The sequence below is a fragment of the Nomascus leucogenys genome, chromosome 14 (genome assembly GCF_006542625.1).
Source record: "Nomascus leucogenys isolate Asia chromosome 14, Asia_NLE_v1, whole genome shotgun sequence".
Classification (NCBI taxonomy): Eukaryota; Metazoa; Chordata; class Mammalia; order Primates; family Hylobatidae; genus Nomascus; species Nomascus leucogenys.
The window spans coordinates 58,608,794-58,632,677 of NC_044394.1; the positions used below are offsets into that span (position 1 = coordinate 58,608,794).

A 23,884-nucleotide genomic window follows, 5' to 3' on the forward strand; every position below is an offset into this window, starting at 1 on the left:
GAACTTAAAGCTTTGCCAGTTTGGCAAGTCTTCCAGTATAATACTTGTTGTGCCTCAGTACATTTTAAACAGACAGCTAGAGTTTACTAAATCCTAGGAACCAAATAAAAAATAAATGTTTTCTTCATTAAAGGGGAAGGTTTTTATATCCCAATAGAAATAGAGGAATTTCAAGTTTTGATACAAAAACAATTAAAACAAGATAAAACCCAAGTGGGAGCTCAGTCCATCTTTTGAATATTAACAGAATGAGGATTTTTTTAAAACTTATTTCTCCCATTTTGTTTCCTTTAAACACATACACTCACTCACTCTCTCAAGAATAGGTAGCACACCAAAACTATCTGTGTTATAAGATGTGTACACCTTCATGGTTTATTGTGGTTTTCCTTAAGTTTTATCCTTATTAGGATGAAGTTCATGCATTTCTACACTACTCTTAACTAAGGCTCAAGAGACAATAAAAACATAGAAGTAATTTTTTAATAAAAGGAAATAAAATAATCAAGTACTCTGAGTATTTTCCTCCATTCTCTTATCCAGAATTTCAAGGCCTCTGAAAAATAATGAAATAATAAAAATAGTGGTTTTGAGATCTAAATTTGTTGTTAATATTTTGGAATCCTTTTCTCAGCCAAAAGCTACTATCTGAATTAAGCTTTTCAGTCTAAAAGCCTGGAAGACCATCCTTAGAAGACATTAAAAAATTACTTCTGATACACACATTCCTAATAATTTAGATAGATATGAAAACAGTCTCAAATAAAGATAAAAAAATGAAGTCCCTGTAAAAATAACTTTTGCTGCTCCCACCCACATGTCATATGATGATTTAAACTGCAATCATGAATTCTGAAAAAATATACGTTATCTTATCTATAAAAACACTACCATACAAACTTGAAACTAGAATGTTATCTGAAGTGACGTAGATGTTCTAAATCTCAAGGATACTGAAAAATACATTTTTTATTTTGTAAAATAAAAGAATAAAACCAATCTGATTGTGTTATTAGGAAATTTGTTCTGGAAACTTATTCATAAATTATTGATGGAAATTCTTAATGTCCATTATGCTGTCACCTAAAACAGATTCAATCATTTTCTTGTAAAGAAATGACTGAGTAAATGAGTAAAAGAATAATAAGTAAATTTATAAGCTACAGGTTAACCATCACATATTACAACCAAGTATGACTGTGATAATAACAGGAGTGGTCACACAGTACTTAAGATTTGGCTGTGTCCTTAAGGTCTTACTCGGAAACTATCACACCAACCTACCTTTGGGATAATTTTATCAGTAGACACAGGCAATGGGTATCTTTTTATCCTGTTTTCTTAAAGTCTGTATCACTAGTCTATAACAGATAGCAATGAGATAGTTCTAGCAATAGATGAAGCAAGAGGGTAACTGTGTTCTAGAAGAAACATTTATCTGTCTTTTGATCCAAGTTTCTCTATTAATTCTTGAAGAGGTGCCAGCTCACGCCTATCAATCAGATTAAACTCCTAAAAAAAGAAGAAAAATAACAATTAAAAATGGATCTAAAACTGAAACTCTGTAAATGTCTTTTGGAGAAAGGATTCTCAACTCTAGTTTTCTGAAGTCCAAAAGAATGATGAAATAACCTCTGTGAACATTTTAAAATAGGCATTTACTCTTTTTCTTTTTTTTTTTTTTTGCACAGATGTGGTCTATGTTGCCCAGGCTGGTACTGAACTTTGGCTTCAAGTGATCTGCCCACCTTGGCATCCCAAATCTCAAAGTGCTAGGATTACAGGGGTAAGCCACCACGTCCGGCCCTCTCTTTTTAAAAATATAGGTATGATATTGTGATATAAGTATTTGGTCTTCCTGTTTCTTCACACACAGCTCCTAAAACCCTTGTTGGAATCACCAGAGTGCTAAGAGTATCTTGTATGCTAATGAGATGACTGATGGCTGAGGCTCCTATAAAGCTTCAGGATGGGAACTGGTCAACCTTCAGCCAGCCCTCTCCCCTTCCCAGATCACAACCTCTGGGGAGGGGGAGGGGAAAGGGCTGGCTGAAGGTTGAGTTGATCATCAATGGCCAATTATTTAATCAATCATGGGCAAGTAATGAAGCCTCCATAAAAACACAAAAAACAGGGCTCAGGAGAGCTTCCAGATAGCTGAACACGTGGAGGTTCCTGGAGCATGGCATGCCTGGAGACAGCATGGAAGCCCCTTCTCCTCTGGCCCTACACATCGCTTCCATCTGGCTGTTCATCTGTATCTTTTGTTAACATCTTTCATAATCAACGGGTAGAGATAAGTATTTCCCTGAGTTCTATAAGCTGCTCCAGCAAACTAATCAAATCCAAGGAGAAGGTTGTGGGAACCCTGGTTTATAGTCAGAGGTATAGGTGACAATGTATTACTTTTGATTGATATCCCAAGTGGGGGGCAGTCTTGAGGGACTGAGCTCTCAAATTTGTAGGATCTGATGCTACCTCCAGATAGACATTATCAAAATTGAATCGAATTATAGGACATTCATCTGGTGTCCACTGTAGAAATGATCACTTGCTTGGTGTGTGAGGGACAGTCCCCATGTTTGGTCACAGAAGCGTTCTGTGTGGTGAGAGTATAGTAGGATAAAGGGAGTTTGTTTTTTCCTATATTCTTACAATGGGAGACTTATTAAAGAAGTAACTCTAGGTATCAGTATGATCCTCACTGTGTTAAACATTGAAATCAAAACTGTATACATATTTAAATTTACATTAAAAGTGCCCGAAAAAGTCCGGGCATGGTGGCTCACGCCTGTAATCCCAGCACTTTGGGAGGATGAGGTGGATGGATCACTTGAGGTCAGGTGTTCGAGACCAGCCTAGCCAACGTGGTGAAACCCCATTTCTAGTAAAAATATAAAAATTAGCTGGGCGTGGTGGCAGGCGCCTGTAATCCCAGCTACTCAGGAGGCTGAGGCAGGAGAACTGCTTGAACCCAGGATGCAAAGGTTGCAGTTAGCAGAGATCGTGTCACTGCACTCCAGTCTGGGTGACAGAGCAAGACTCTTGTCTCAAAAAAAAAAAAAAGGCCGGGCACGGTGGCTCACGCTTGTAATCCCAGCACTTTGGGAGGCCGAGGCAGGCAGATCACGAGGTCAGGAGATCAAGACCACGGTAAAACCCCGTCTCTACTAAAAATACAAAAAAAAATTAGCCGGGCGTGGTGGCGGGCGCCTGTAGTCCCAGCTACTCAGAGAGGCTGAGGCAGGAGAATGGCATGAACCCGGGAGGCGGAGCTTGTAGCGAGCCGAGATTGCGCCACTGCACTCCAGCCTGGGCAACAGAGCAAGACTCCGTCTCAAAAAAAAAAAAAAAAAAAAAAAGAAACTATCTGAAAACTACAAACTGAATTTTTGATAAAGGGCCAGTAGACCTTTTATGCACCAATCTGAGAAGGAAGATCAGGAAGAGCATGGTACAGTACACAAAACTATAATACACAGTATCTACTATAAAGCTACCAGGTTTTTTCATCATAAAATATCTAGACAGACATGTATATGTAATTCAATATGCAAAATATAAGTATCTCTAAAGTTAGGCTAAAGGCGTGCCAATTCTTTGATATCTTTTTCAAACAATGTGAATTATTTTGATTTTTTTAAAGTTCCAATTCTGGCTGGGTGCTGTGGCCCAGGCCTGTAATTTCAGCACTCTGGGAGGCTGAGGTGGGTGGATCACCTGAGGTCAGGAGTTCGAGACCAGCCTGGCCAACATGAGAAACCCCGTCTCTACTAAAAATACAAAAATTTGTTGGGGGTGGTGGTGGGCACCTGTAATCACAGCTATTCAGGAGGCTGAGGCAGGAGAATCACCTGAACCCAGGAGGCGGAGGTTGCAGTGAGCCAAGATCACGCCACTGCACTCTAGCCTGGGCCACAGAGTGAGACTCTGTCTCAAAAAAAAAAAAAAGTTCCAGTTCTGACTAAGGGTCCACAAAGCAACAGGCCATAACCCTGAATGGATAATCCTAACCACAGACCTAGGGAGGCCAGAGGCAGAAAGCCCAAATGGGGGTGATACCTTTTTATACTGCTGCACACATCAATAAAATAAATAATGTGGAAAAGAGAACAAAACAGAAAAGAGAAGCTTGCCTGTAATTGGCTCTACATCTATAACTAAGACACACTGCTCTTTGTTGATGTTCCCAATCCAAGTAAGTCAAAGTCACAGGACACAGAAATCGACATGGATCAACTTACCTGAACAAAGAAAATAAAGTGCTTAAAGGAGGTGTTGAGGTGGGCCTCCTCTTGCAGCTGCATCACAGAATCAAAGTGCTGGTGATAAATATGGGCATAAACCCTGAACAGACGCTTTAGAATAGTCTTTGCCACAGACATAAAGTTTTTGGGAAATGGGACACCTGCAATTAAATACACATATGAAACAATTAGTCTGTTACCTAATTTAACAGTAGAAAGTTGTTTGTGACAGGGTCTCACTTCGTCACTCAGGCAGTGGTGCAATTTCAGCTCACTGCAGCCTCAACCTCCTGGGCTCAAGTGATCCTCCCACCTTGACCCCCCAAATAACCTGAACTACAGGTACACGCCACCACGCCCAGCTAATTTTTTGTATTTTTTGTAGAGATGTGGTTTCGCCATGTTGCCCAGGCTGGTCTTGAACTCCTGAGCTCAAGCAATCTGCCCACCTCAACCTCTTGAAGTGCTAGGATTACAGGCATGCCCAGCCTAACAGCAGAAAGTTTACACACTGCCATGAGCACCTGCAACATATAAACACACACATTCATAAATACACACAAACCTACCTCTGTATATATTTTTTAAAGCCAAGGAAATGAAAACCCAAACCCAAATCCTCACAAAGTACCACACTTTTTTCTGACTGCCTCAGGCACAGGTATCAAATTATGTAAGATGCTGCTGAATCAAAGTTCAAAAATCCTGTAGTTCTAGTTTTCTTTTTTTTTTTTTTCCGGAGACTGAGTCTAACTGTCACCCAGACTGGAGTTCAGTAGCATGATCATGGTTCATTGTAACCTCCACCTCCCAGGCTCGAGCAATCTGCCCACCTCAGCCTCCAAAGTAGCTGGGACTACAGGCGTGCACTACTACGCCTGGCTGATTTTTGTATTTTTAGTAGAGATGGGTTTTTGCCATGTTGGCCAGCCTGGTCTCGAATTCCTGGCCTCAAGTGATCTGCCTGCCTTGGCCTCCCAAAGTACTGGGATTTAGTTCTTTAATATTAGAGAGTTTCTTTCTGAAATTAAATGCAACAAGAGTAAGTATTTTGATTATAAATATTTTTACTTTGTAATTTGTAACTCTAAAGAAATTACACTGGCTCGGTGTGGTGGCTCGTGCCTGTAATCCAGCACGTTGAGAGGCCATAGTGGACAGACTGCCTGAGCTCATGAGTTCAAGATAAGCCTGAGCAACAAGGTAAAACCTCATCCCTTAGGAAAAAAAAGAAGAAATTACATACATACGCACTCTCTCAATGAGAACTGGAAACTCTCCTAAGCAAAATAAAAAGGCAGCCGGGCACAGTGGCTCACGCCTGTAATCCCAGCACTTTGGGAGGCCGAGGCGGGCAGATCACGAGGTCAGGAGGTCAAGACCAGCCTGGCCAAAGAGACCAGCTTGGCCAACATGGTGAAACTCCGTCTCTACTAAAAATACAAAAATTGGCCAGGGGTGGTGGTGGGCACCTGTAATCCCAGCTACTCGGGAGGCTGAGGCAGAGAATTGCCTGAACCTGGGAGGCCGAGGTTGCAGTGAGCCGAGATCGCGCCACTGCACTCCAGCCTGGGTGACAGAGCGAGACTCCGTCTCAAAAAAAAAAAAAAAAAGAAATATCTTTTTAGAAACAACTGGGGTAGAGTTTGGTATCTTTCCAAGCAGTGGAGGTGGGGATCCAACTGGTTACATTCCCGAGAATTTTGGCTGACAATATCAAAGTCCATTAGAAAACAGGGACAGGCAGGTCGGGAGCTCGAGACCAGCCTGATCAACATGGTGAAACCCTGTCTCTACTAAAAATACAAAAATTAGCCAGACGTGGTGGCTAAGGCCTGTAATCCTAGCTACTCAGATGGCTGAGGCAGAAGAATTGCTTGAACCCAGGAGGTGGAGGTTGCAGTGAGCCAAGATCGCCGCCACTGCACTCCAGTCTGGGCGGCAGAGTGAGACTCCATCTCAAAAAATAAAAATAAAAATAAACCTACATTAGTTGGCCTTAAAGGCCTGTTCCACAACGCTACTCTTGAAACATATTCTTTTTTCAATCTTTCAGAAAACAAAGGCTTAAAACATTCTTTCCTTGCATTTTTTCCCAGCCAGTTCTCAATAACCTGAAACTTAGTATATTTTGCTGATGTTTGTGGTTATTCCCAACCACTACCCCAGTCCTCATTAACCTGACTTTTCAGATATTATCCTGGAGCTTATAGGCATGTTTTCCTGGGCAGGATTTTTATTATTCATGTATTGAAAAAGCAGATTTCTGGCCGGGCACAGTGGCTCATGCCTGTAATCCCAGCACTTTGGGAGGCCGAGGCGGGAGGATCATGAGGTCAGGAGATCGAGACCATACTGGCTAACACGGTGAAACCCCGTCTCTACTAAAAATACAAAAAATTAGCCAGGCGTGGTGGTGGCGCCTGTAGTCCCAGCTACTCGGGAGGCTGAGGCAGGAGAATGGCAGAATGGTGTGAACCCGGGAGGTGGAGCTTGCAGTGAGCTGAGATCGTGCCACTGCACTCCAGCCTGGGCAACAGAGCGAGACTCTGCCTCAAAAAAAAAAAAAAAAAAAAAAAAAAAGCAGATTTCTGGCCAGGTGCAGTGGCTCATGCCTGTAATCTCAAGCTCTTTGGGAGACTGAAGCAGAAAGGTTGCTTGGGCCTAGAAGTTTGAGACCAGCCTGGGCAACATAGTGAGACCTCATGTCTACAAAAAATTAAAAAATTAGCTGGGCGTGGTGGCACATATGCCTGTGGTCTCAGCTACTCAAGTGGCTGATGTAGGAAGACTACTTGCACCTGGGAGGTCAAGGCTACAGTGAGCTGTAACTGCACCACTGCACTCTAGCCTGGGCAACAGAGTGAGACTCTGTCTCAAAATAAAAAGTAGATTTCAAAATCAAACATCTTTTTTATCAGAATGTATAAATGGGCATCTTTCTAATAAAAGGATATTACTAATTTGCATATATTAGTAAAAAATTAATGATAAACAGTTCTGTCTGAGACTAAATAACTGGCAAAAGTAAGATGCAGATAATAGCCTAATGGCAGGGGAGTGGGAGTGAGAGGTGGTGGATCAGAATGAATGATTTAAGAACAAGAAAGTGAGAAAAAAGCCAGGCGTGGTGGCTCATGCCTGTAATTCCAGCACTTTGGGAGGTCAAAGTGGGTGAATCACTTGAGGTCAGGAGTTTGAGACCAACACTTTTAATTCCAACACTTTTGGAAGGCCGAGGAAGGAGTGTTGCTTGAGCCCAGGAGTTTGAGACCAGCCTGGGCAACATGAGACCTCATCTCTACAAAAAATAAACAAAATTAGCCAGGTGTAGCGGTGCATGCCTGTAGTCCCAGCTACTTGGGAAGCTAAGGTGGGAGGATCACTGGAGCCCAGGAGACCAAGGCTGCAGAGAGCTGTGATCACACCCCTGCACTCCAGCCTGGGGAAGAGAGTGAGACCCTGTCTCAAAAAAAATTAAAAATAAATTAAAAAATAAAAACCAACAGCTTTCCTATATACTAAATAACCAGCCGGAAACCAGATTATCAATAAAAGACATAAAATCCCTAGAATAAAATTAAGAAACTTTAACAATTGATTAAACTACAGAATTTTACAAGAGAAAATAAAGCTAAAGACATGAATAAATGAGTAATATCTTGTTCTTGGCTAGGAAGATTCAGTAAAAAGAATCTCTATCTATAAAAATTAAATATAGTCATAATTAAAATCTAATTTTTTTTTTTACCTTGACAAAATGTTTCTAAGTTCTTTGCAAAAACAAATATCCCAGAATAGCTGTGAATATTCTGAAAAAGAGCAAGGAAGGGAGACCAGCCTTACAAGATGCTAACAGATGCAGGGCCACAGTCACCGATGTGTGGAATTTCTATAGGAACAGATAACGAGACTAAAACATGCAAAAATATATGGCAATTTGTTGTGCACATAAGATAATCAGGGGAGAAAAGGCAAATGTGTTTAATAAATGGTAATGGGACAAACTGACTAGTATTTCCATTTGGAAAAAAATTAATGTAGCATTCAGGGAAAAAAACCTTCCCGGCCAGGCGTGGTGACTCATGCCTGTAATCCCAACACTTTGGGATGCCAAGGCAGGTAGATCACTTGAGGTCAGGCGTTTAAGACCAGCCTGGCCAGCATGGTGAAACCCTGTCTCTACTAAAAATACAAAAATTAGCTGGACGTGGTGGCATGTGCCTGTAGTCCCAGCTACCCAGGGACTGAGGCATAAGAATTGCTTGAACCTGGGAGGTGGAGATTGCAGTGAGCCAAGATTGTGCTGATGCACTCCAGCCTGGGCAACAGAGTGAGACTCTGTCTCAAAAAATAAAAATAAAAAAAAAGACAACATGAATAAATATTTTTATAATCTTGAAGCAGGGAAAAGCTTTCTAACTGTTATATTAAAATCAAGCCATAAAAGATAAAATAGGACAAAATATTAAGGTTGTGTATAGCAAAAATACTCCATGAACAAAATGAGACAAAAGGTAACCCGGGGAAAAATATATACAACATGTACGACAAAGTGCTAATATCCTTTACACAGAAATAGATGAAAGATATAAACAGAAAACACATAATGATCAATAAAACAAACAAAAAAAAGGCTAAAATGCTCAATCTCATCAACATTTTTAAAATGTACATTAAAACAGAAATTTAACCAAATTAGAAAAGATTAAAAAATGAGTAATAACCAGTGTTGGTGAAGAAATACAGGCAAACACAAACAGGGTTGGGGGGAGTATATGTTGGTACAAACTTTTTGGAGGTGAATTTGGCAGTCTCTACAAGTATAACAATGTTAAAAAGAGCAGATTTATCATTCAAAAAGAGAAACAGGCTGGATACGGTGGCTCAAGCCTGTAATCCCAGCACTGTGGGAGGCCAAGGCAGGAGGATCACTTGAGGCCAGGAGTTTGAGACCAACCTGGACAACATAGCAAACCCCCACCATCTCTATTTATATTAATAAAATAAAATTTAAAAAAAAGAAAGAATACTTCCACAATGTTAACTCACCAATCTTAGAAGGAAAAAGAGTTTCATCATCAAGCTGATCCTGAACCCAAGTCATCAAATAGTCAATGTATTTTGGTGCAGAACATTTGATTGGCTTTTTAATATTAGTACCATCTGCCCAATGATATTCATATCTAGAGAGAAAAATGTTTTACTGATAAATTTTTCAAAAATATTAACAAATGTGCAAGTTGTAATTAAAACAGGTTCATTCACATTTTGTCAACAGAAGTTACATTTAACTTTAATAAATCACCTTAAGTTCTACTGAAGATTACTGTGAGCTCCCTATAGAATTATCCTGAAAGTGACGGTTATAACTGGAAGAAAAAAGGGAGATAATGTGGCAGGAGGCAATGCCAGGATACATGTTTTATTAACAACACAGCCCTAGGAAACTTGAAGGAACTGCATTCCTGTAAAGCAGAAGGTTGCTGAGGGCTGGGTATGGAGCCGATGGATCCACTACATTCTTCTGAGATTCTTGGTCATCAATTTATTATCATCAATGGAGCCAAGATTATAAAACTCTGTTTTGGGGGCCAGGTGTTAGAGATACACATTAGGCATGCATATTTTCCCCCGCTACCTTTGCTGAGCTAGAAGGATTAACAAGAGTTATACAAAACATCACTGTGTAAAGCATTTGAGCCATAGGTAAGTTTAATTTTCCTGTTTATTTTCATTTCTTTCAAAGCTTGAAGAATAAAACTTAACACAATATAAAATAAAAACATTCTTCCTAAAATATTATAATAAAAATAGGACTACAAACTCATTAGGGATCTTTTTTCCTTTACACTTGTAGCGAAGTCAGAAAGGACAATCTTTTCCAAGAAGCAAACATCTTGATAACATCTATCATCACATAAAATCAGTCATTCATTGTAAGAAAAAAAAAAAAAGAAACTGGAAGGAAACACAGCAAACATTAATCCCATATGATGGACTTATTAATATTATGAGTGACAGAGTTCCATCTTTTTCAGTATTTCTTGAAATTTATTAAATTCAAAACATTTTTAAATCTAGCATCTTCAAGCCAGATCATTACTTCTAAATTGTGCTGCTTTAAATACTAAATAAGCATAAGAAAAAATAATCAAATATTAAAAGATCAACTAAAAACTCTTCCAAGAAATTCATTTAAAAACTAGAAACAGGAAACATAAATGTTATTAATAAAATTGAAAAAATAAAATGTTTGCAATTCAAGACAAACATAACTCAAATTTCTGTTTACTCCTATAATAAAACATTCAGACTTACTATGATGCAATATAAAAATGAAAACAGGGAGTACCCACATACTAAAGTATTTAATAATAACTAATAGCTGGCCAGGTGCAGTGGCTCACACCTTTAATCCCAGCACTTTGCGAGGTCGAGGTAGGCAGATCACTTGAGGCCAGGAGTTTGAGACCGGCCCTGGGGAACATGGCAAAACCCCATTTCTACTAAAAATGCACAAATTAGCTGGGAGTGGTGGCACAGGCCTGTAATCCCAGCCACTCGGGAGGCTGAGGCATGAGAACCGCTTGAACCCGGAAGGCAGAGGTTGTTAGTGAGCCAAGATAACACACTGCAATCCAGCCTGGCAACAGAGCGAGACTCTGTCTCAAAATAAATAAAATTTAAAAATTACACAATAACTAAAAGCTTACAGGTGAGTAGTCAAGAACCAATAATATTGAATCACCTTCACACAAACGGATAACAAATCTTAACTGTTTAATTTATATCAATTGGTGATAAAGTAAAACTAATCCAAACACCTATATAATAAGCAGTATATGTACCTCGGACCTGCAGACATGACTGGACAGCTTGCTTCAGTGCAGAATTCTGTAATAGTTCCATATAACATGTTGATCTGGTTAAAGAAATCCACAGCTGCAGAGATAATAGAATTGTGTTAAAATGTCTGTGTAAACACAAAATATGAGACCTCTCAGTTGAAAGAAAAACAGAGAATACATTTAGGTTCTTAGCTGAACCCTTGAGACATTCAATAATCCAATGATACTGTAACTTTAGCATACTACACTTTTTTTTTTCTCTGAAACAGTCTTGCTCTGTTGCCCAGGCTGGTGCAATCTTGGCTCACTGCAACCTCTGCTTCCCGGGTTCAAGCAATTCTCCTGCCTCAGCCTCCCAAGTAGTTGGGATTACAGGTGCATGCCACCACACCCGGCTAATTTTGTTTTGGTATTTTTAGTAGAGACAGGGTTTCACCATGTTGGCCAGGCTGGTCTTGAACTCTTGACCTCGTGATCCACTCGCATAGAACAGCAGGAAAATAAGATACTGGAGATAACTCTAACTTAATGACGACTATTATATCATTTGAATATACAATATGATTACATCCAAGGGAATGAAAAATCCATAGTTTACCAATTTGGACCAGATAATACCATTTGTGTTAGGAAAGAGACAAAACGTGTTGTGGAATATACTGTGAGGGAGAAAGTGCACCAGCTGTATCCAGAGGCATTTAAAAGATCTAATTAATCATAAACATTTGTTTTTGAGGTCTACAGCATACTGAGGACAAAATACTTCAGATAAAGTTCCTTGCCCTGGAGTCTCTAGCTAACAGAAAGGACAAAATTAAAAGAGATGAATAATATAAGATATAGCCCGGCATGGTGGCTCATGCCTGTAATCCCAGCACTTTGGAAGGCTGAGGTGGGAGGACTGGTTGAGCCCAGGAATTCAAGACCAGCCTGGGCAACAGAGTGAGATTCCAGCTCTACAAAAATTTTTTAAAAATTAGCCAGGCATGGTGGTGCGCACCTATAGTCCCAGCTATGTAGGAGGCTGAGGCGAGAGGACTGCTTGAGCCCAGGAGGTTGAGGTTGCCGTGAGCTGTGATGGCGCTACTGCACTCCAGCCTGGGTGACAGAGACACTGTCTCAAAATAAAAATAGCAATAATAGGACAAGATATAAGAAGACAGGATCCAAAGGCCAATGATAAACGCTACAGAGAAAAGGCAAAGTCATGAAGAGTTGGAAGTAGTCAGGGGGTACTTCCTGAAGGAGCTTCAGCTAGATCCAGAATAAAATGGAAGAGGAAGGGGGTGAGTAAACTCACTCAGTAAATAAACTGAGTGAGTATACTCTATGCAAAGAGAACCATATAAGCCTTGGAAAGTTTTAAAAAATGTTTTAGGCTAGGTGCAGCGGCTCACGCCTATTATCACAGCACTTTAAGGGGCCAGGATTTGAGACCAGTCTGGGCAACACAGCTAGACCCCGGTCTCTATTGAAAATTTTAAAAAATTAGTTAGGCATGGTGGCACACGCCTATAGTCCCAGCTACTCAGGATGCTGAAGTGGAAGGATCCCTTGAGCCTCGGAGTTCAAGGTTGCAGTGAGCTGTGAGGGTACCACTGCACTCCAGCCTGGACAACCCTGTCTCAAAAAAATAAATAAATAAAAAAGTTTTAGTCTCCTGTCTAAAGAAGTACCTAAAAACAACTAGGGACTTTCCGAGTTTCTTAAAAAACAAATAGATTTTTTTTTAAATGCTATCTTGTAAAAGGAATTTTATACAAAACTCCCTCACTTATAAATCTTCCTCTTAGCCATGTTTCTAAGAAAGTAACACTTAGGTATTCAATATTCACTCAAAACAAAAAATATGCCCAGGTGGAAGTTGGTTTGGTCTAGAAGAGCTATTCTCAAAATGTGGTCCAGGAATCCCCTATCTGAGGGAGGATCTGTAAGGTCAAACCATTTTAATTGTTCTTTTCACTCTTATTCTCTCAAGAGGGCACAATGGTGTTTTCCAGAGGCTTCATGACGTGTAATATCACAACAGACTGAATACAGAAACGGATATAAGAATCCAGGTGTCTATTAAGCCAGATATTAAATAAGATTTGCAAAAATACAAAACAATGCCATACTTCTCACTAAAATTTGTTATGGAAAATAGTCATTTTTCATAAAAACGTATTTATGTTAACATGTAATGGGTTTATTATTGTTATTTTAAAATGAATTTGGGCCCGATGCAGTGGCTCACGCCTGTAATCCCAGCACTTTGGGAGGATGAGGCAGGAGGATCACTTGAGGCCAGGAGTTCAAGACCAACCTGGCCAACATGCCAAAACCCCGTCTCTACTGAAAATACAAAAATTAACCGGGCATGGTAGCACATGCCTGTAATCCCAGCTACTCTGGAGACTGAGGTGGGAGAACTGCTTGAAGCCAGGAGGCGGCTGCAGTGAGCCAAGATCGTGACACTGCACTCCAGCCTGGGCGACAGAGTGATACTGTCTCAAGAGAAAATAAAAAATAAAAATAAGTATTTACATCTCTCAGTTTTAATTGCTAACAGAGTATCACTAGATATACCCAATATAATTAAAAGCTCTTTGGGGTTCTCAATAATTTTTTTGTATTTTTTGTATTTTACCTCTTTTTTCCCCCGACTGGGTCTCACTCTGTCGCCCAGGCTGGAGTGCAGTGGCGCGATCTTGACTCACTGCAACCTCCATCTCCCAGGTTCAAGCAATTCTCCTGCCTCAGCCTCCTGAGTAGCTGGGATTACAGTGTGTGCCACCACACCCAGCTAATTTTTGTATCTTTAGTAGAGATGGTGTTGCGCCATATTGCCTAGGCTGGTCTCGAACTCCTGACCTCAAGTGATCTGCCAACCTCAGCCTCCCAAAGTGCTGGGATTACAGACGTGAGCCATCATGCCCAGCTTGTATTTTACTTTTTTAATTAACACAGAATGGTACATATTTATGGAAATCAATAATTTTTTAAGAGGATAAGTGGATCTGAGACCAAAAAATTTTGAGAACTGCTGATCTATAGCAGTTAAGTCTCAAAGAAAAATCTAAGGCTGAAGGTCAATAAATGCCTTCAGAATAACAGATGATAATCTGAATAAAGTTTTGTTTGTTTGTTTTTGTGTGTGTGTGTGTGTGTGTGTTTTTTAAGACGGAGTCTCGCTCTGTCGCCCAGGCTATAGAGCAGTGGCACAACCTCAGCTCACTGCAACCTCCACCTCCCGGGAAGTGATTCTCCTGCTTCAACCTCCAAGTAGCTGGGACTACAGGGGTGCGCCACCATGCCCAGCTAATTTTTGTATTTTTAGTAGTGATGGGGTTTCACCATGTTGGCCAGGATGGTCTCGATCTCCTGACCTCGTGATCTGCCTGCCTCGGCCTCCCAAAGTGCTGGGATTACAGGCGTGAGCCACCACGCCCGGCCCTGAATAAAGTTTTTTTAAAAGGGTTTTTTTTCGGCTGGTTTTTTTTCAGCACTTTGGGAGGCCATGGTGGGTGGATTACCTGAAGTCAGGAGTTCGAGACCAGCCTGGCTAACATGGCAAAACCTCGTCTCTACTAAAAATAGAAAAATTAGCCAGGTGTGGTGGCGGGCACCTGTAATCCCAGCTACTCGGGAGGCTGAGGCAGAAGAATAGCTTGTACACAGGAAGAGGAGGTTGCAGTGAGCTGAGATCGCGCCAGCCTGTGTGACAGAGCAAGACTCCGTCTCAAAAAAAAAATTAGCAGGGCATGGTGGTGTGAGCCTGTAGTCCCAGCTACTTGGAAGGGTGAGGTGGGAGGATCACTTGAGCCCAGAAGTTGAGGCTGCAGTGAGCTATGATCGTGTCACTGTACTCCAGCCTGGGCAACAAAGCAAGACCCTATCTCTGAAGAAAAAAAAAAGATTCAAGAAGCATACACACAGGCCTCCTTGGATCCTGATTTAAACAAAGCACAAATTTTTAAAGCAAAAAAATTTTAGAAAGAAAACATTTGGCCAGGTGCGGTGACTCGCACCTGTAATCCCAGCACTTTGGGAGGCTGAGGCGGGCAGATCACTTGAGGTCAGGAGTTTGAGACCAGCCTGGCCAACATGGCAAAACCTCGTCTTTACTAAAAATACAAAAATTAGCTGGGCATGGTGGCGGGCACCTGTAATCCCAGCTACTCGGGAGGCTGAGGCAGGAGAATCGCTTAAACCCAGGAGGTGGAGGTTGCAGTGAGCCGAGATCTCGCCACTGCACTCCAGCTTGGGTGACAGAGCAAGACTCCATCTCAAATAAAAAAGAAAAAAAAAAAAGAAACATTTATGGGACAGTCATGAAAAATGTGAACACTGACCAGATATTTGATAAGTTAAAGGATGATGGCATTGTCATTATCTTTACAAGTTCTTGTCTTTTAGACATACCTTACTGAAATATTTATAGATGAAACATCATGTCTGGGATTTGCTTAAAATAATCAGGGTGACATACAGAAGAAGAATAATTGGTCACAAACTGATATTTGTTGGAGCTGGGTAATGGAATGAATACCTGGAATTCACTGTACTTAGTCTCTCTACTTTTATATGTTTGAAATTTTCCATTAAAAAGTTTTAGGCTGGGCGTGGTGGCTCACGCCTGTAATCCTAGCACTTTGGGAAGCCAAAGCAGGCAGATTGCCTGAGCTCAGGAGTTCGAGACCAGCCCGCGCAACTCGGTGAAACCTCATCTCTACTAAAATATAAAAATTGAGCTGGGTGTGGTGGCGTGCGCCGTAATCCCAGCTACTCAGGAAACTGAGACAGGAGAATGGCTTGAACCCGGGAGGCGGAGGTTGCAGTGAGCCAAGATTGAGCCATGGCACTCCAGCCTGGGCGACAGAGCAAGGCTCTATCTCAAAAAAAATTAAATAAATAAACAAAAAGTTTTAAACTTTTTATTCCTGGAACATCTGAAATATCTAATTTAAACTTTATTACCCAGAAATGATCTCATCTCAGAAATGAGAGACTCTCACATTCAAATCTCTAGACTTAGCATATTGTCCCATGTCATGCCCTTGTTCTCTTGAACTTAAAGTGACTTTCAGCTCAGATCCCTCCATTTTCTCCCAATCTCTCAATTCCCTCTGACACTCTAAGTCACAACAATCAACTGTCCATATGAACTGCAATTGACTTTTCTGGATATGCAGGCTGATGAGTACTGCTGGGAGTGGAAGTAAAACTGTGTAGATGGATTTGCTACAAAGTCACAGACCACAACAGGCATAATCTTTTCATTTATCAATCTTTTATTTGACCTTACTCAGCTTTTCATACTGTTCTCCTCAGAAATTGCCCAAAAGCTCTCATCATTTCTCCTCAGCTCCCTCTACTCAACCTCACAAACTACTACCTAGTACTCTGAAAAGAGCAACATAGCTTTGGATGTATTTGTACTTAATGTCTCTTTACAGATAATTTGTTATATTAAAACAGTTCTATCTGTAAAAGAAAATTCACTAACAAAGAGATTTTAGCAAAACCTTTCTATAAAACAGCAAAGTTGCATTTTAAAACTTACTGTTTACAGCAATCCATTCATTGAGATCCTCTCCCTCAGGCAACATAACAGCTTGTCTCAGATTCCCACTTCCTAGAGTTGCTTCTGCATGTTTTAAGAGTTCATACTGATGAGATCCTTCCGGGATATTCTTCTTTGGTTTGAATGTTTTAGAAGAGCGGCTGCTGCTGTAAGATTAAAAGTGCAAGTATATGAATTTTTAAGACTGGAAGTAGAACAGGTAGAACAACATAATTTTAGGTATATAAAGTAGCCCGTAAAAATAAAATAAAAAATACTCTCTGGGCCAGGCACAGTGGCTCATGCCTGTAATCCCAGCACTTTGGGATCACCTGAGGTCAGGAGTTCAAGACCAGCCTGACCAACATGGTGAAACCACACGTCTACTAAAAATACAAAAATTAGCCAAGCATGGTGGCCACACACCTGTAGTCCCAGCTACTTGGGAGGCTGAGGCAGGAGAATGGCTTGAACCTGGGAGGCAGAGGTTGCAGTAAGCTGAAATCGCATCACTGCACTCCAGCCAGGGCGACAGAGCAAGACTCAGTCTCAAAAAAAAAAAAAAAAAAAAGAAAAGAAAAGAAAAAAAAATACTCTCTGAAAAATGCCAAGATAGGAAGATGCTGATCACAATACAAGAATGCTTTTTTTCCCCTGCACGTAAAAGCAAGATTAGCAGCACAATTCCACAAATAAGGCAATTTTACTATGCCCTCTGAAGAAGGCTGGTACAGAGAAAGATTCTGGATTTTAGTTCTTGATCTGACACTAACTGTGTCTTCTTGAGAAACTGAACCTTCTTTTGGCCTTAATTTTGGTGGGTTTTTTTTTTTTTTTTGAGATGTAGTCTTACTCTGTCACCCAGGCTGGAATGTAGTGGCACAATCTCGGCTCACTGCAATCTCCACCTCCTGGGTTCAAGCGTTTCTCCTGCCTCAGCCTCCCGAGTAGCTGGGATTACAGGCATGCACCACCACGCTCAGCTAATTTTTTTTTCTTTTAGTAGAGATGGGATTTTGCCACGTTTGCCAGGCTGGTCTCGAACTCCTGACCTCAAGTGATCCACCCGCCTCAGCCTCCCAAAGTGCTATAGAAAATGATGGGGCCATGGCTAGGTGCAGTGGCTCACACCTGTAATCCCGGCACTTTGGGAGGCCGAGGCAGTGGATCACGAGGTCAAGAGATGGAGACTATCCTGCCCAACATGGTGAAACCCCGTCTCCACTGAAAAAAAATACAAAAATTAGCTGGGCGTGGTGGCGCACGCCTGTAGTCCCAGCTACTCGGGAAGCTGAGGCAGGAGAATGGCTTGAACCCAGGAGGCGGAGGTTGCAGTGAGCCAAGCTTGCACCACTTCACTCCAGCTTGGCAAGAGAGTGAGATTCCGTCTCAAAAACAAAACAAAGAAAAGAAAAAAGAAAATGGTGGGGCCAAGTGCAGTCGCTCACATCTGTAATCCCAGCCATTTGAGAGACCAAGGTGGGAGGATTTCTTGAGCCCAGGAGTTTGAGACCAGCCAGGACAACATAGTAAGGTGGCATGGGGGGTGGGGAAGATAAAAAGAAAATAGTGCAGGTCAGGAGTTCGAGACCAGCCTGGCCAACATGGCAAAACCTCGTCTCTACTAAAAATGCAAAAATTAGCCAGGCGTGGTGGCAGGCACCTGTAATCCCAATTTTTTTAGTTCAAAAATCCAGTTTTCTGTATCAACTATTTAGGACGCCTTGAAAGCAAACCACAGTAAAAGAAACACTAACATCTTTACATTTATAATAGGGAAAATAAACGAGACAGGCACAACTCGTTGTTGAGGAAAAAATGTTTTTATTCCTATATCACATCATCCATAAAGTCTTCCTATACAAAACTCAGAAACCTCAAAGAAAAAGTGGACAGATTTCAAATAGTACCAATTAAAACTTCCATAACAGAGCAAAAAGACAAGTAACCAAATAAAAGTACTTGTAATATATATTACAAAGGATGAACTGGATAATAGAGGGCTTCTGTAACTCGTTAAGAATATAAGGAATCCTTTAGAAAAACAGGCTAAGGAGATGAATAGGCAATTCAGAAGTATGACAATCAATGAGTATGTGAAAACTGTTCAATTAAAGTAAGATTTATTTTTTCCCTAATCTGAATGTCAAAAGTTTAAATGATTACATTAAATGTGGACTAGGGTAGGGCCCCCAACCCCAAGGCCACAGACTGGGCCCCACAGACGGAGATGAGCAGTGAGCAAGCAGCAAAGTTTCATCTGTATTTACAGCCGCTCCCCATTGCTGGCATTACCACCTGAGCTCCACCTCCTGTCATATCAGCAGAGGCATTAGGTTCTCACAGGAGCATGAACCCTATTGTGAACTGTGCATGCAAGGGATCTAAATTGCATGTGCCCTATGAGAATCTAATGCCTGATGATCTGTCACTCTCTCCCATTACCCCCAGATGGGACTGTCTAGTTGCTCAGAGCTCCCACTGATTATACATTATGATGAGTGGTAGAATTATTTCATTATATATTCCAATGTCATAATAGAAATAAAGTGCACAATCAATGTAATGCATTTGAATCATCCAAAAACCATCTCCCCAACCAGATCTGTGGAAAAACTGTCTTCCACAAAACTGGTCCCTGGTGCTAAAAAGGTTGGGGACCACTGGACTAGGGTACAGAGAAACTAGTATTTTAATACACTACTGGTGAAAGTATAAAGTGTAACATTTTGGGAGGGCAATATGGTAGTATCTATTAACACTGAAAAGCTCCTCAAGCCATCCATTCTACTTCTAAATATCTCCTCTAGATATGGATAAGGATTTGTTTTCCAAGACTGTTTTTAATAGGGAGAAACCTAGAAGCAATCCTCAAGTTTATCAGTAGAGGATTGAATTAAACTATGATACATCCATATCATGGAATATTGTATAGAAGTTAAGAAAACCAGACAGAGTACACGTATTCACAGGGAAAGATCTAATACATGGTTAAACATAATACACAACCAAATGTACAGCAGGAGCCCATTTTGTAAATGCATAGAAAATATCAAAAACTAAACTCATCAAAACTGGTGATTACTTCTAGGAAGAGGAATGGAATAGAACTATGGATTTTTACTTTACCTGAGTAATTTGGTAATAAGACTGATTAAGAAGTAAAAAAGAGCCAGGCGAAGTGGCTCACGCCTGTAATCCCAGCATTCTGGGAGGCTGAGGCGGGTGGATCACTTAAGGTCAGGAATTGAGACCACCCTGACCAATATGGTGAAACCCCGCCTCTACTAAAAATACAAAAAAAAAAAAAAAATTAGCCGGACGTGGTGGCAAGTGCCTGTAATCCCAGCTACTTGGGAGGCTGAGGCAGGAGAATTGCCTGAACCCGGGATGCGGAGGTTGCAGTGAGCTGAGATCGCACCACTGCACTCTAGCCTAGGCAACAGAGTGAGACCCTGTCTCAAAAAAAAAAAAGGGAAGTAAAAAAGAATGATGAAAACACTGAAAATCAAATCTGAAAAGTTTTTAACATGATAAAAAACTGTATCGAACACGGAAGAAAATATTCGCAAATCATAGATGTGATAAGGACTTGTATCTAGAATGTATAAAGAACTCTTACAACTCAAAAACAAAAAGCCCAATTTAAAAGCAGGCAAGGCCAGGCGCGGTGGTTCACGCCCTTAATCCCTGCACTTTGGGAGGGCAAGGTGGGCGGATCACTAGGTCAGGATATTGAGACCATCTTGGCTAACACGGTGAAACCCCATCTCTACTAAAAACACAAAATATTAGCCAGGCGTGGTGGCGGGGCCTGTAGTCCCAGCTACTTGGGAGGCTGAGGCAGGAGAATGGCGTGAACCCGGGGGGGCGGAGCTTGCAGTGAGCCGAGATTGCGCCACTGCACTCCAGCCTGGGCAACAGGGCGAGACTCCGTCTCAAAATAAATAAATTAATTAATAAAAACAAAAACAAACAAACAAAAAGGCAAAAGATCTGAATAGACTTTACTCCAAGGAATATATACAAATGACCAATAAGTACACAAAAAAAATGCTGAACATTATTAGTCATTAGGGAAATGCAAATCAAAATCAGGAGATACCACTCCACATCCACTTAGGATGACTATTAAAAAAAAGAAAATTAACAAGTGCTATGAGAGGTGTGGGGAAATTGGACCCCTCATAGACTGCTTATGGGAATGTAAAATGGTGCAGCACTTTGAAAGTTTGGCAGTTCCTCAAAAGGTTAAACATAGTTACCACATAAGCCAGCAATTCTGCTCCTAAGTATATACCCAAGAGATATGAACACATACATCCATGCAAAAACCTGTCACATATGTTCACAGCAGCATTATTCATAATGGCCAAAAAGCGGGAACAACTCAAGCATCCATCAAGAAAGCCAAGTTTAAAAAAAAGAAGTCTCGGCCGGGTGCAGGAGTGATCATCTGAGGTCAGGAGTTCGAGACCAGCCTGGCCAACATGATGAAACCCAGTCTCCACTAAAAATACAAAAATGAGCCAGGTGTGGTGGCTGGCGCCTGTAATCTCAGCTACTCGGGAGGCTGAGGCAGGAGAGTCGCTTGAACCCGGGAGGAAGAGGTTGCAGTGAGCCAAGACTGTGCCATTGCACTCTAGCCTGGGAGACAGAGCGAAACTCCGTCTCAAAAAATAAAAAAAAAGAAAAAGTCTTGTATTAAGGTCCACAAAGCAACTGTGCATTCACTAACTAAATATCAACTCGTAAGAAAAAAGTGGAGGAGGGAGGAATACTTCTATTAATATGGAAATTAAATCTAAATCATACAGGCTTTTTGACAAGGTAATCGTATTTTAGAGACCATTTATTTACGAGAATAACCCAAGGGAGGGAAAACGAGACGCAGATAAACATATTCTGAGTAGTGCTATTTAAAAATAGTAAATAATGGAAGGAATCCCAGTTTCTCACAATAAAGTGGGTAAACTCTGGTTATAAAAAATAAAAAAGGGCCGGGCGCCGTAGCTCACGCTTGTAATCCCAGCACTTTGGGAGGCCGAGGCGGGCGGATCACGAGGTCAGGAGATCGAGACCACGGTGAAACCCCGTCTCTACTAAAAATACAAAAAATTAGCCGGGCGTGGTGGCGGGCGCCTGTAGTCCCAGCTACTCGGAGAGGCTGAGGCAGGAGAATGGCGTGAACCCGGGAGGCGGAGCTTGCAGTGAGCCGAGATCGAGCCACTGCACTCCAGCCTGGGCGACAGAGCGAGACTCCGTCTCAAAAAAAAAAAAAAATAAATAATAATAAAAATAAAAAAGAAACTATATAGTGTTTTTATATTGTATTTAATAAAAATGTCAAGCATGTGGATTACATCCATAACTAAAATTGGATAATTATTCAATCACAAAACACACATTTAAGCAATATACAAGGTAGAGAGAGCTACCTGAGAATAAAAAATACTGCGCCAGAGCAATGCTTCTCAAACCTTAATGTGCATAAGAATCATCAGGGAATTTACAAGCTTTTTCATTTAGCCTTGTTTGGTTGGGCTAAGGCATTATCTCTAAAATGAGATTCTAAGGTATGCCTATCAAGTTAATTGCTGTAGTGCACTAAAATGGCAATATTGTGTTTCTGTAATGGGACTATGAATTTGTTTTAATTTTAACTTTCCAAATTATTTATAATAATACTGCAATGTACTATGTAATACTGTTGTATGGTATATTACATAATGATTAAAAACACACGATTCTACCGAGGACAAGAGAAGTTGGTTAAAATCAAAGCCAGTAAGTGGGCAGAATCAGAATTGGCCAGAACGATCCGACTCCAAGGCCAGCATCTTAATTTCAAGCTTCTCAAACTGCGGCAACGCACATTCTCCTGGGGCGGCATTTAACACCGACAATAATGAAACTGGACCTATAACCGAGCAACGAGTTAAGTCGGCAAGGACGGTTTCTAGAGGCTTGAGACGAGAGAAACTGGCAGCTCGCGGCTCCGCCCCCAGATCGTCTCCCCGCCCTCGGGGGCGCTCGGGCGGAAAAGTTTGGAGGCGCGACGGCCCCGGGGCCTTTCTACTCCCCAGGCTTCACACTCCGTTTCCTTTACCTCGACCTTCATCTCTGTCAGCCTCTCCCAACGTCTCCGCCTCCCCCGCGGACCCGAACAGAGGCAAAACAAACGCCAGCTACCCCGCCCCCGCCCCGGCCCCCAGGCCCAGCCCTCGCCTCAGGTCCGGGGAGGCCTCCCCAACAACCTCGGCCCGCAGCCCCGGCGCCCGCGGCCCGGCCCCACTCACAAGAGGAAGCTCATCTTCGGTCCTCAGAGGGGAGGCGAGGGGCCTCTGGCCCCCGCCTGGATCAGGATTCGGAGCTGGCGAGAGGGAGCGGACCGTCCTTAGCTCACGGGCAGCGGAAGCCGCGCCGCCGCCGCTCGGAGCTGGGTTTCTGGCCGCTGCGAGCCCTAGCAAACCTCGGCGCCCGCCTTGCCCGCCTACCCCACCTCGCAGACCCGAAATGCGGAACCAACAAAATCTCGCGAGCTAAGGTTTCGCTGAGCCGGGAGGGACTGGACGCGCCCCCTTTCGCTCCGCCTCGTCCTAGAACTCGGCCAATCATCGCTCTCCAAGCCAGGACCTCCCTCCCCCGGAGGCGTGGCGAGGACGGCGGTCCTGCGGAAGGGGCAGTGGCTGGTCCTGCTCTTAGTCTATCTTGATGCTGCTGCGTTTCGACCCCGCTCCCTAGGTTATGCAGGGACCTCTATAAGCGCTGCGTACCCCTGCAATTTTTAAAATTGTTAGTTTAATTTTTACTTGAAATATATTCACACAGCATAAAATCTATCCTTTAAACATGTACCCTGTAGTGGTCTTTTTCGTTTTTTTTTTTGTTTGTTTCGTTTTTTTTTCTGAGGTGTCTCGCTCTGTCGCCCAAACTGGAGTTCACAGTTCACTGCAGCCTGGACTTCCTGGGCTTAAGTGATCCTCTCGCATCAGCCTCTCGAGTAGCTCAGACCACAGGTGCGTGCCACCACGCCCGGCTAATTTTCTCAAAGTTTTTGCGAGACGGGCGTCTCACTGTGTTGCCCAAGCTGGTCTTGGACTCCTGAGCTCAAGGGCTACTCCTGGTTTGACCTCCCAAAATGCTGGGATCACAGGTGTGAGCCAATGCCTCCGACTTTGTTTATGTTTTCAAAGTGTGCCAACCATCAGCACTATTTTTTTTTTTTTTTTTTTTTTTTT

The 23,884-nt window shown here is 41.9% G+C and overlaps 1 protein-coding gene across 2 annotated transcripts; it reads right to left on the reverse strand.

Annotated features, from left to right (window-relative positions):
- Window positions 1-341: 341 nt before the first annotated feature.
- On the reverse strand, window positions 342-23,544 carry MOB1A (MOB kinase activator 1A). Of its 2 annotated transcripts, none has more exons than XM_003268684.4 (6): window positions 22,943-23,544; window positions 16,644-16,810; window positions 11,099-11,192; window positions 9,300-9,433; window positions 4,245-4,408; window positions 342-1,512 (listed from the first exon to the last, which is right to left on the reverse strand). In XM_003268684.4, exons 1-6 carry the CDS (start codon window positions 22,954-22,956, stop codon window positions 1,435-1,437), a joined length of 651 nt encoding a protein of 216 aa, XP_003268732.1. In that variant the 5' UTR covers window positions 22,957-23,544; the 3' UTR covers window positions 342-1,434. The 2 variants fall into 2 exon arrangements, with proteins under 2 accessions (XP_003268732.1, XP_030683579.1); XM_030827719.1 differs by lacking the exon at window positions 22,943-23,544 and adding an exon at window positions 22,397-22,618.
- Between the last annotated feature and the right edge of the window lie 340 nt (window positions 23,545-23,884).

Bases quoted from the DNA above. Each gene is read 5' to 3' on its own strand.
- MOB1A (XM_030827719.1), bottom strand. From the start codon at position 22,536: ATGCCGCCCCAGGAGAATGTGCGTTGCCGCAGTTTGAGAAGCTTGAAA. The intron at 16,811-22,396 runs GTAGAATCGTGT...TTAATCTTACAG, and splicing joins ACCAACTTCTCTTGTCCTCG to CAGCAGCCGCTCTTCTAAAA. The intron at 11,193-16,643 runs GTAAGTTTTAAA...TTATCTCTGCAG, and splicing joins TGAATGGATTGCTGTAAACA to CTGTGGATTTCTTTAACCAG.